The sequence below is a fragment of the Erigeron canadensis genome, chromosome 5 (genome assembly GCF_010389155.1).
Source record: "Erigeron canadensis isolate Cc75 chromosome 5, C_canadensis_v1, whole genome shotgun sequence".
NCBI lineage: Eukaryota > Viridiplantae > Streptophyta > Magnoliopsida > Asterales > Asteraceae > Erigeron > Erigeron canadensis.
This window is the reverse complement of record NC_057765.1, coordinates 10,053,705-10,066,224: the sequence shown is the minus strand read 5'-3', so window position 1 is coordinate 10,066,224 and position 12,520 is coordinate 10,053,705. Positions and strand designations below refer to the sequence as shown.

The 12,520-nt window shown below is 33.9% G+C and overlaps 2 protein-coding genes across 2 annotated transcripts; both read right to left on the bottom strand.

Moving 5' to 3' along the window:
* Positions 1-1,835: 1,835 nt before the first annotated feature.
* LOC122602290 (non-specific lipid transfer protein GPI-anchored 20) lies at positions 1,836-3,062 on the bottom strand. Its single transcript, XM_043774995.1, has 3 exons — positions 2,685-3,062; positions 2,573-2,599; positions 1,836-2,208 (listed from the first exon to the last, which is right to left on the bottom strand). Exons 1-3 carry the CDS (start codon positions 3,013-3,015, stop codon positions 1,913-1,915), a joined length of 654 nt encoding a protein of 217 aa, XP_043630930.1. The 5' UTR covers positions 3,016-3,062; the 3' UTR covers positions 1,836-1,912.
* A 3,864-nt stretch (positions 3,063-6,926) lies between these two features.
* On the bottom strand, positions 6,927-8,965 carry LOC122601170. The gene is made up of 2 exons (XM_043773937.1): positions 8,099-8,965; positions 6,927-7,989 (listed from the first exon to the last, which is right to left on the bottom strand). The coding sequence occupies exons 1-2, from the start codon at positions 8,689-8,691 to the stop codon at positions 6,927-6,929; spliced, it is 1,656 nt and encodes a 551-aa protein (XP_043629872.1). The 5' UTR covers positions 8,692-8,965.
* Between the last annotated feature and the right edge of the window lie 3,555 nt (positions 8,966-12,520).

The following is a 12,520-nucleotide window of genomic DNA, read 5'->3' as shown; positions in this document are numbered from 1 at the left end:
ATATGAAGTAATAAAAAGTAATTACAAGTTTACAACTTGAAATTATAACAAAAAGGAAAATAAAGAAAGTATATAGGATAAAGAAAGTACTTAACTAATTACAACTCGAAATAAAGAATTGTTGAAGATGAACTTAATTAATAATTAATTAATTAATAATTAATTAATTAATAATTAACTACAAAAAAAAGAAAGTAAGAAACTTACTGGAGCATAAATAGCTGTTGCCGGAGGTGGATTGGTCAGCGGTGGATCCGCCGGCGACTGGAATTACCGGAAATCACAGCCACAGGTAGGTCGGGGTGGGGAATAGCAAGGTGGGTGTTAGGTGTGTGAGAGGCTGAAAGCAGTGAATGAGAATGGAAGCCAAAAACCCTAAAATCTTATTTTAACCCCCCCCCCCTTTTTTTTATATAAAAAAGTCAACTTTTTTTGTTGACCGAAATGGCCGATAAGTTCCGAGATTGACTGAAATTTGACCAAAACGATAAGTGGACCTGATAACTCATTTTTCGTATTAGTGAAGGGCCAATATCCGATATATCACCGATATATCGGCTGAGATGGCCGATATTTGCAACACTGACTAGCATACGACAACCTCGCTGACAACTATGATGAGGGGTTGTTACATAGTATGCGTGGGCAATACCACCGGGGTGATCATGAATGTCCGACTATCATACTTGAGGTTGTTGCTTCTTATGATTTATGGTTTTAACATGCGTATGTCGGTGTTGCAGGGTCAAACAATGACATCAATGTGTTGAAACAATCGCCATTGTTTATTCCCGAAGAGAATGGGATGTCCCCTGAGTACGGGTTTTCCCTAAACGGCCACCGTTACAAAAGAGGATACTATATAGGGGATGGTATTTACCTACCTTGGTCTTGTTTTTTTGAAGGAATATGCGTACCCGGTCGCTCATAAAGAGAAGGTAATGAAGAAACTCTAAGAGTCCGTGAGAAAAGACGTTGAGCGAGCATTCGGGCTTCTGAAGAACGAGTGAGCTATCATCGAACGACCGACATGGATTAGGAATAAAGAAAAGATCGTTAACACGATGTATGCGTGTGTTAATTTACATAACATGATCCTCAAGGACGACGACAATGCGATATCACCGGGTGTACATTAGGGATCCTCCAAACGATTTTCGTGTTACCGACCCTAGTTTTCTCTTTCACTCACGTAAATAAGAGACGCATTACATGTTACGTCGTGATATTAGAGCATATGGGAGATCTAGATATCGATGTTTAGTATTCTTTGTGTGTTTTATGATTTAAACAAATGTAATGTTTATTTAGTTGTATTGTGTTTTTATGTTTAATAAAAGTTTAGGGTTTGTTTCATAAGTTTCTTAAATTGGCAAATTGACAAAAATTGACACTATAGCGTATAGTTTGACAAGATTTGGCTAGTTATTGGTTAAAATTAGCTTATACACATGGCAATTTTTTAGTGATGGAAAACTTGTCAATTTACCATTGACTCTACACCCTCCCCTGGCTATTAGTTTGTTATCACAAGTAATTTAGGTGACTATGAGCCTTTATACCGGTAATAACTAAATATGATACTTAACAAATGATGAGTTAGTTGAATTTTTGCTTATTGCAACCAACAAAATAATATATTGAAACGGTAGGTTTGTTATCTATATTTCGATTACATCAACGTCACAACAACATGAAACAAATGTATGATTATCAATGACGGGCTCTCGCCTTAGTACACAGAAATTACTAAAAAAGCTCTATAAATTTTATTACCAACAAAATTTTAATACAAATAATCAATAATAGGCAATACACAATAGACACCTCTAAAATATAATCTTATATATAATAAATTGATACACAATATATAAATTAGTTATCACATGATAAGAAGCAGAATCAATAAAAATTAAATCAAAGAAAAGATAATGGAAGTAGCTAGCATAAATGGTGCATAGGCATAAGTGGAAGCGGCAGATGAAGGCGTTAGACTGGGTCGGCTGCCTGCATTGGTGGTCGGAACTCCAGAATCTACACCAGTAGATGGTGGTGATAAGTCGGGCGTTGTGTCAGAATCAGGAGCCAATGGTGGTGTTATGGCAGGTGTCGTATTTGATTCGGGTGACGAGGCTGGTGACAATGCGTTTGGAACTGTAGATGAACTACCAGGAGATGGAGATGGGGCTGACCCTAATGTAGCAGGACCTATAATATGCATATAAGCATCATAGAAAACAACTATTGTTAAATATAATAACCCATGGGTTAAATATATTTGCATAAAATATATACAAAACTTGCATTATTTTTCAAAGCTAGCTAAGGACCATTTACTATCTAACATAGAAAACAACTTTGGTTTTTACCCGTGAAAACAATTGTTGGATTTGGAAAAAATCAAAACTTGATATTTATAATTTGATAAGAATCAAGAAGTTTGTTTTCTGTTTTACATGATTGTTAATTTCTTAGGTCCAATCTTTAATTTGGGAATTCATTTAAAATATGTTGCTTTTCAATTTTATGCAAATATCCCTATTTTTAAAGGATGAAATCAATGGAACTTTACCTGGTGGAGGAACAGGGGCGGCAGCAGCTGCAATGCATTTTCGAAATGTAAACATCAACAATCGTAACTAATTATCCGTAATAACCATAGCTTTACACAAACGTATCCGTACCTTTACATTGCAGGGGAACACCAGGCATTCGACAAGCACGAGGCAGAGAAATGGCTAGGCTCCTGTTGATGGGAATTTGAAAGGGTACGCTTCCAGTAACAATGAGGCATAGGCAATCAGTACCACTAGTCGTGAGAGACTTTAGCGAATTGCAACAGTCAGACGTTGGTGTAGTATTACCAGTGGCGGTGCTATTTGTTACAAAGTTGAGACATGGAGTAAAGCTTGTGATCATCGAAGCCGAACATGGAGTACTAATTTGAGCGTATATTGGTGCAACAACAGAACACAATGCCACAGTCAAGCTCAAAACTACATACTGAAAAGCCATGTTTATTGTTGCAAAAGTTAAACGAGGTTGCTATATCTTGGTCTAAGATGATGGAAACTGGTTGAGGAAATAATGAAGGGAAAGGAATTTATTTATAGCTAGATGATGCACATTTTAGGTGAATAAGAATGTAGTTAGTTATGGTGTTGAGCTAACTTTTAATATCACTTAGCCATGTATGTGTTGCTTGCAAAACTTGAAGAGATTAAGTCAAACGTTTTGGATTTGAATATTTGTTCGTTAAATTTTGGTGACCAACCTTAACGGGAAAATTATTTTATTAATCCATGAAAACTACTTTTTACATTTATGGAAAACATAAGGCAAGGTTTTAAAGTATTAGTATACTTGTGTCATATTTTTATATTGGCTACTAAATTAAACTTATGTGGAAGTGACTCAAAACATAAATAAAAAAAATAATAATAACTGATAGTATATTGATATTCATAATTTAAGATAATATAAAAAATATTAAATTATATTAATTCAAACAATAAAATTATAGTTTATGAATATGTGATAGACGTCAAATATGTTAAAGCATGGCTAATAAAACATAAAAGTTTATAAATCATAAAAATCTTTCTTATGATATATTTTTATTAAATATAATATAATAAATACTTAAAAAAAATAAACATCTATCAATAAACTAAAACAGGATTGTCATGTTCTTGAAACGACACGTGACGTAATACTTGATCGACACGTGTCATATTAATTCATTAATTTAGTTAAATTAGCTTTTATATTTGTATATAAATTTAATTTTCTTATTAGACTTAGATATAAACTCTAACTCTTGGCTTATTAATACAAAAAATATTATACCTTTATTTAATTTATCGTTTTCTCATTAATAAATTCTCTCTTTTTTGTCTCAACTTTTCAACTCTTATTTACTAACATGAAGACTTAATAAATTTGAGTTTATAATTCGAAATCACAAGGCTATTTGCTATCATCCACTATGCTTGCAAGATCCGATTTTGATATGGTTCTAAAAATTGAAGGTAAATTCAAAATTCTAACTAAACATATATTATATTTATCATTATTGTTTATTATAATTTAGATTCGATTTATTTTAACCACAATATATTTCATACTCACGCATCATGCATGAGGCATATTCGAATTTTTTTATAATAAAATCTATATATCTACCATACATCGTACGGATATTAGGCCTAGTAATATAATAAACAATCTTCTTATTTAAAAAATGATAACTATCATTGAATAAATAAAAAAACGTAGTAAAATGTATTAAATATCTCTGTACTCATATAGAAAGCAGAAAAATAAATATTAATGATTAGGACTATAACTGATAATAGGCTTATAATCTTGATTTTTAATTTTTAATTCAAATTTTAAGTTGTTTCAACTTTACAAGTAAAGTTGGAAACAACTTTAAAGGATTGTCAAGACTTTTTTAAATACGGGAAGTTTAGATTCTTAAGAAAAAATGTAGTGATCCTATCAAGGTAGGATAACTTGGGAGGCAAAGTTGAAGAGATTTTGACCTTTGCATTAGAATCAAAGGTTAAGATTTAAAAATTATTAATGAATCTTGAGCATTGATTTTAATTTAATGGTCAAAGTTACCCTAACTTACCCTTGAAGTTAAAATAACTTGAGGGAATCCACATTCAATCCAAAAAGCATCCTATCATTGATATTCAAATGACATTAAACCTAAATTAAATCCTAAAACCGCTATGGATGATCATGATATTTCACTCATGATCTGGTCTGGTGGACCCAATCATGATATTAAAGGATGAAACCTTTTCTCGAAAAAGAAAGGAGAGTCCATTTCTTCTTCCAAACCTTTCTTAGATGATGCACTGAGTAAGTTCTCACTTATTTTTTCCATTTACGAAAATAAATATATAAGATAAAATGCTAGTGCCTTTTTTCTCGTGGGACACTCACTTAATGGGGCAATCTGAATGGGAAGATAACGACAAAAGTGAAACAAAGAGGTCTATTTCGTTGATGGATATCAATGAACCAGGAAATTTTTGCTGAAAGCTCAAATTAAATGGAAAGGTAAACTGGAGCGAAAACTAATCAAACTCCGAAAGATAAGTAGAGGGAGCACGCAAAGGGAAATTGGAGAGATCCGGAGACATGGCCACTACCGGCCTACGGTCCTTGCAAGTTACATATCATACTTTCATGTTTACTAAATGGTAGAGGCGATGACAGTCTAGTGGTAACAACCGGTGGTAATAGTGATAATTATTGACGGTGATGATGGTTTCAAGTAGTGTAGGTTGTTGTAAATACAATTGTGGTAGTGGATATATTTTATGTAATATAATATAGTATTATTTTATGTATTATATATTATATAAATGTCCTATAATCCATTTGATAAACGCATGGCTCCAAATCAAATAACATATCGGTTTCGACTTCAATAGTGTACTTTTTTTTGGGCTTTGCCGCTTTGCCACTGAGATGATTCCTCTCTTCGTTTTAGTTTTTAACTTCAGAAAAATGCTTCAATTGAGTCGGTCTTGACTGTAGTGAAGCTTTAGTGAGCATCTAAATCTATAAGCCACCAAGCTCCTAGGCAAGTATTTATTCGCTGGCTTGACTGGACAAATCTTCAACTTGTACTTGACCTAACGTTATATATACACTTCTCTTCCATAATTATGTTTTCTTTCAAAACCATTTAATGCACACAATAAAAATATCAAAAATTTTTAGCGTATATACGTAACCAAAACTAATTCACAAATATGCACTACGATACAAAAAAAAAAATTGACACACTTTTAGAAGAAAAATACACAAAACCCATATAATACACATTGACCAAAATCATTCACTCACCGAAATATCATATACAATTAAACTTTCAAGGAACCTAATTATACGATGTATAACTAATGCGTAAAGGTTTACATAACCTTATTATTCATCCAAGGAACCGGCAGGAGAGCATTTGTCATAACAACAGATCGAAGACGCTATGAATGACCCCAACCTTATGATTGGTACTTAATTCTCAACAACTGTTATCTATGTGTTCTATATAATACTCGTGTTGATAATTGTTTCTTGTTGGAAGATTTGAACTCATCAATCAATATCACCCCCGCTATGGATGAATGTACATAATGTGAACGTACTTAAATCGTGCTCATTATATGTAAATAATTTTCTTTTATATTTATCCAAATTGTGTAATGTTTTACCAGCTAAATAGTTAGCTGGTTATCAATTGCTTTTTGTTAAATCCCTTGGGTATATTGTCCTAAAATGTAAGAAACTATGCATAAATGAACATTGGATGTAACAAATTATTCACAAATATTCATTGTATGTGACAACCATCGGATTTAGCCACTTTAGGGTTTAGTATAGTATGTAAGGTACTCTTCATTGTAAGTAAGTATATGGTTTTTTTCTTTTAATTTGTGTAACGTTTTACCGGCTAGATAGTTCGCCGGTTATTAGTTAATTTTGTTAATGAGTTCGTTTGTGATGAGCCTCATAAAATGTAAGGATCTATGCTCAAACGTGCATTGCATGTAACATACTATGCGGAAATGCTCATTGTATGTGACAACAACCGGATTCAGCCGATTTATTACATAAACTGAACAATAAAACATGTTACTTACCTACAATGAATATTTTTAAAGTTGGTCACACTATGACCATTCGTATGTAGATACTTACATCTTGGGATAGTAAATCCGCCAGTCTATTACACGAATGGAAAGAAACAAGTTATATACATACAATAAACGCAATTAAAGTTTGTTACACACTATATACGTTCCTTCATTGTGACTTACATTTTGGTACACTAATCTGTTTATAACAATATATAATGTAATGATAACAACTCAAGGTTTTGGGGGACCTCGCAACCCCTCGTATTATGGTCTCTTTCCGGATGGTAGACACTCAAGACACAAACAATAAGGGCAGTTTCCACTCCGACACTCAAGGAATAGAAGGCCATTAATGTCACCATTACAACCAAAGCATACCTCTTTTGGCACTTTCTTTCTTCTAACATATGTTAATGGATGATTATGATCAGGAATACTTAAAGTCCCCTCCAACACGTAGTTTTCATACTTATACTCTCTACTTAGGCAATGCATGTGAAAAGAGTTTTTGCATTTGCCACAATAATAGAGTGGGAGTTTGGGGTACATATCTTCCTCACAGATTTCACAATAGAAATCATCAGGATGATCTTCTATAGGGGGATATGTCAATGGGATTTCATGTCCCTTGCAATACCTATGAGGAAGTAAACGTGGCGATCTAAGTGCACATTGCCAATCTAGTCGGACGTTACAAGCATCACAAGAATAATGGCCGGCAATTATTCTTCGTTCACATGTTATACATTGCTTCCAGAGACGGCCAATACGTTGGACGAGAGGATGCTGCTTGTGGAACTTATGCTTGATGATTTTAGGTAGAAATGCACAGTTGACATCAATGCAAAATGAACAGGTTTTACATTGGAACATAAATGTGTTGCATCTTTTGTCACAAAAGTAACATAGTGATGCATAATTTTGTTTTACCAATTCAAGGAGATGATCCGGGTGGAGTGGATGTTCTAACGTGCGTGATAACTCAGCACAATACTTGTGGAGAGTAAATGAACACCCGTCATGCTTGCAACTATAATATGGAATCGAGAGGGGTCGTACACAAATATGGCATACCATTATTGGATCAGTACTACAACCAATATCAGGCATGTTAATCTTATCACCTTGTGGTACATCTGTAAGGAATAATAGATGATCATGACTCCAGTGACTAATTTCTAGCTGTTCGTTATCATCACCACCACCACCTGGTGTAGTAGGATCGTTGTTAGAATGAAGTAGTTTCAATGGATCCGTGAGTGCGTGTGACATGGGCAAATGCAGAATGTTACTATCAGTTGCCTCTTCTTCAACATTAACTTCAAGTCTGAAACCAAAACCCGTTACATACATACTTAATTTCATTCTCAAGAGGAAGTAACAAAAATAACAAAATAAAATGTACAAAATAAGAGTAACAAAAGACATATACAAACCTTTGAGTGGATGGTTGGTCTGAATTTGGGACACACTTAATGTGGATAAAGTATCTACAATTTGAACAATGATATGTCCAGTCCGTTTGCATAATTCTTTTGTCGCACAACTCGCACTTGTATTTATAATTGTAGAACTTCTCTGGTAGTGAAAAAACAAGGTCGAGTTTGTGATGATGGAGATACGGCAGGTCAATGGTCTCGAGCAACGAAGTACATGCCTTGTGGATCCAAAAGTCACACTGATCACATTGATAAAACATGTCTTCTTTTTTAGTGTTGCAAGCATTACAATGGAAGGCAGCAGGTCTTGATTGGATCGTTAAAGTGTGTTGTGGGTTGTGACCGTCATGTACAAACTTGATCACTAACTCTTCCTTGAGTGCAGTAGCAGCATCCTTCTGAGCTTTTTCCGCCATAACACACTTACTGCAAACAACAAACTTACATGGCTCACACCGATGACAGGTATCAAATATGAGTTCCTGACCACACACATCACATAACAAAATATCGTAATCCAAACATGATGTACGCGACAAGGAATGTAATGGATGGAGAGAGTGGTATAAGGGCTCCTTTTGAGGCGACATGTTCTGAGGAGGAAACTATTTTTTTTTTAACGACAAACTTTCTTACCCCTACTCCGAATCCCCCAAAATAATCCACCCCCACATGTGGAGGATGGGACTCGAACCTGGTGGATTCTCCCAAGGTCACGAATAGGTCAACCCCATTGTCTTGTGCTGGTAAATATGACAGGATAACATATTAATGCAACTGTACACAAACTACCACATATTGATCATGGATATAACTATCCCGTTGATCTTCCATTCATTCTCTCTATCTTGTTATGTACTTTTATTGGATATAATATTGACAAGATTTATCAAATGGTTAGAAAATAATATACATGTATTAGTATTCTATAGAGTTTATATAGACCAAGCTTATCATCCCTAAAAGCTGACTTACTAAACGAGTTAGGTATAACAATGACTTTAATGTAACTTTGACTACAAAAAGAAATATAAAGCAAAGTATCTCATAAGAACATTCTATGTTCAAGTAAGAAGTTATACAAGGTTTGCATCTTCAAAAGTAGATGTTGATCTCTTTGATTAAAAAGAACTTCTCTTTTCTTTATAACAGGGAAAAAGATCACATTCCTTCTGTCTATCAACCTAACAAGATAGGTTAGGTATGATTTTACAAGGAATCGTGATTATCGTCATACTTCAATCTCAATGGGGGAAGAATTAATCTACCTGCAGTAGTATAGGTGAGTCGGGTCATATGGAATGTCCTTCAAGAAGAGTATTAGTTAATGAGCTATACATGATAAATGGTATATGCAATTCCAATTTACTAATTATAAGATCAAACATATAAACTAGCAGAAATCTCAATGATACCTTTATTATCATTTGTTACAAGAGTAGGAACTGGTATATTAGAAATCTCGATGATGTCTTTATCTTCATTTGTTTCTTTACTTTTAAAATGCCCCTGAAGTAAAGCATTGACCAGACTTTCTTTCTGTCAATTCCTCCAGCCTCTTGAGTAGAGAAGAATGCCTTCTTTCTGAAATGATAATGCCACACTAAGAATTGATGCTAGTGTGGATGAATAAGCAAACATCGAACTGCAATGCGTGAGAACTCCTTCATCAAAGAACTCTTTAAAATGTGGTCCCTCTAGCTAGAATTGATAAACTGCTTGAGTTTTCCTTGTTTATTACAGTCTTGAGCCTATTGCTAAACCCTTATCGATCCAGACTCTCACATAAAGCAGGCCTCCCACAAAACCTCAAGCAAGCAATATGACTCCAAAGGCATAAACATCAGAATTACTTGTAAATCTCCAGCTGTAGAATAATTGAATTCATATTGCCAAATGTGCCTTTCACTCCCGTTCTGACATATCTAACTACCTGATCTATAGGTCCTTTTGGCCGATCCCTTTTAGAAACTGTGAACCAGTCTGTCATATAATTAAGCCAAAGCGCTCAATGGTCTTTACAAGATAAAATTGCCAAATGAGTTTTCCAGTTTGCCAAAAGTTTCCACAAATAGGACATGGGGTTGACGTATATTCATTATTATCAGTAGGACACTGGGACAACTGCAACTGTCAGTACTTCACATCATCATCATGTAAAACTCTAGAGATGTAAATTTCTACCAGAAATACATATGAACGGGTTGATTTTGACACTATTTTTTTCTCTAATTGTTCATATGAGTGAATAATAATAGAATCCAATGGGTTAAACAGGCACAGAGTCCAAATCTATTGGCATAAGAATATCATTCTACTTCAAAACTAGATTATTACTCAGACTATATCATTCTTGGAATCAAGTTCTGCACTAAAAAGATCCCATTTTGACCTGTTACCCAACCGACCTGTTTTAACAACTAAACATGTCCCAAGCACGCATTCACCTGGGCATGAAGAATACAATTAAGTCCAGTGACTAGGACTGGTAGAGTTTGTCTCTGAATTTCTGTAGCTTTTAGGTACCCGACATCTTCAACCCTGCAGTATGGTCAAGCTCATATAACACCAAATGTTAAGCATAAGTTGATGAACTGCTAGGAACATTGCATTGTTTAGTCGAACAGTTTCAAGAAAGGTAACAAAATACTGGATGTTATCTATTAACAATACTGTAATCGGATACGAGAAGATGAATCAAGCAGACGTGTGTCAAATTCAGTAAATACCCACCCACCCGACTAGAAGGACCTGTGTGTCAAAGGCATATGGTTTTGCGCCCTCATGGAATTGATGTACCAAATATGCCTTTCAATATTATTGACTAGTTTTTCTTCATCTGACTACTTAGTTTTTAATCTCCAATTACTCCTTGTGTAACACAAAATTGAAAAGTATGAGTACATGACACAACTTTAGATTACCAAGGTGCTGTGACAAACCTTCCAACATTTCTTGATGAGTAGGGGTTTTGCCCATCGGGTATTTGAAATAGACATTTCTATTTCGAGGGAGCTCTGTAGCGTGAACCCCGTTAAGACAACAGATGTTAGACCTCCCGCTGTCGAATCGTGACACGAAGTTTTCAGTAAAAATTCACCTTTAATTTTTTTTTTTTCTATAATTTCATTGTTTCCATCCCTGACCACTAATATCTTTAAATTCAGAGAAAATTACAAGAATTGTCCTCGTGGTTTGTTAAAAATGACAGGTATTATCCTTATCTTTCAGAACGGTTTTAATCCCTGACTTTTGACCCTTATTCAGACTTTTGGTCCAAAAGTCGACAATTTTGGTAAAAAAGTCAACGCTTTGGATAAAAAAACACTTTTGGACCAAAATTGTTAATCGGTCTCCAAAATGGGAGACTAAAATTGTAATTTATAAAAGATAAGAGTGAAACCTACAATTTTAACAAACCACAACTTCTGTAATTAACTCTTAAACTCATAATCAACAATCACACTGTGTTCTTGAGTTAAAACTAGAGAAGAAAAGAAAGCAAGTGGAAGGAAAATAATAAATATTGGGTTCTTAAGTTTTTTTTTTAACAAAAGAAGAGAAATGATTGGAGTAGATTTGGATGGGTCTGTTTAATAGAATTTACCTATACTTTCTTCCGTCCAATTTTTGTCAGAAACCAAGGGAAAATGACTAGACACATTTTACAATTACCAATATGCCCCTCTGTATCTTTATAAATAACTTTATTCTTTTTTTTTCCCCTCCAACAATATCATCTTCTCTTCTTTGGGTGCCAAAAAGAGGGTAACTCTCTTCCACATCACAATTATCTATGTAGTTTTCTTGATTTTTGTATGTTATTGTTTAGGATGTTTTTTCACTTTTTGCTTAATCTGCTTTGCTATATATAGCCCTGTTACAAATCTTCATATAAAAAAGTAATGCTTTTAAGCTTTTTGATGTAATGTCTATGGAACCGATAAAAGTATGCTTATAATAGTGATTGGTTTTGTTTTGTATCATAGTTTGCTTCTTTTTTTCTTTTTACCAAACTTGTTCACTGTTGCAGATTTTTATTTTTGTAAATCTATAATTGACTGTGTATATATTTATATTATATGTTTGAGTGGGTTTAAATCTGGTCTATTTTGTCTTTGATAATGCCATTGGCCAAAAATGGTGCCTTTGAAGAACGATCCCTTCACTGCTAGTAAGTGTAGTTTATATGGGGTATCATGGATAAAAAGGATATAATTGTCAATTTTCTTTTATCATTTCTTTTCTTCTCAACTCAAAAACACAAAATGGTATTATTTTCACTTCATTTCTTTTCATTTCTATAAAACTCAGGAACACAAAATGTATAACATTTTTCTTCTCTTTTACTTTCTTTTATCTTCATTTCATTTATTTTCTTTTAAAAATAAACTCGAGAACACAACATCACTATTCTCA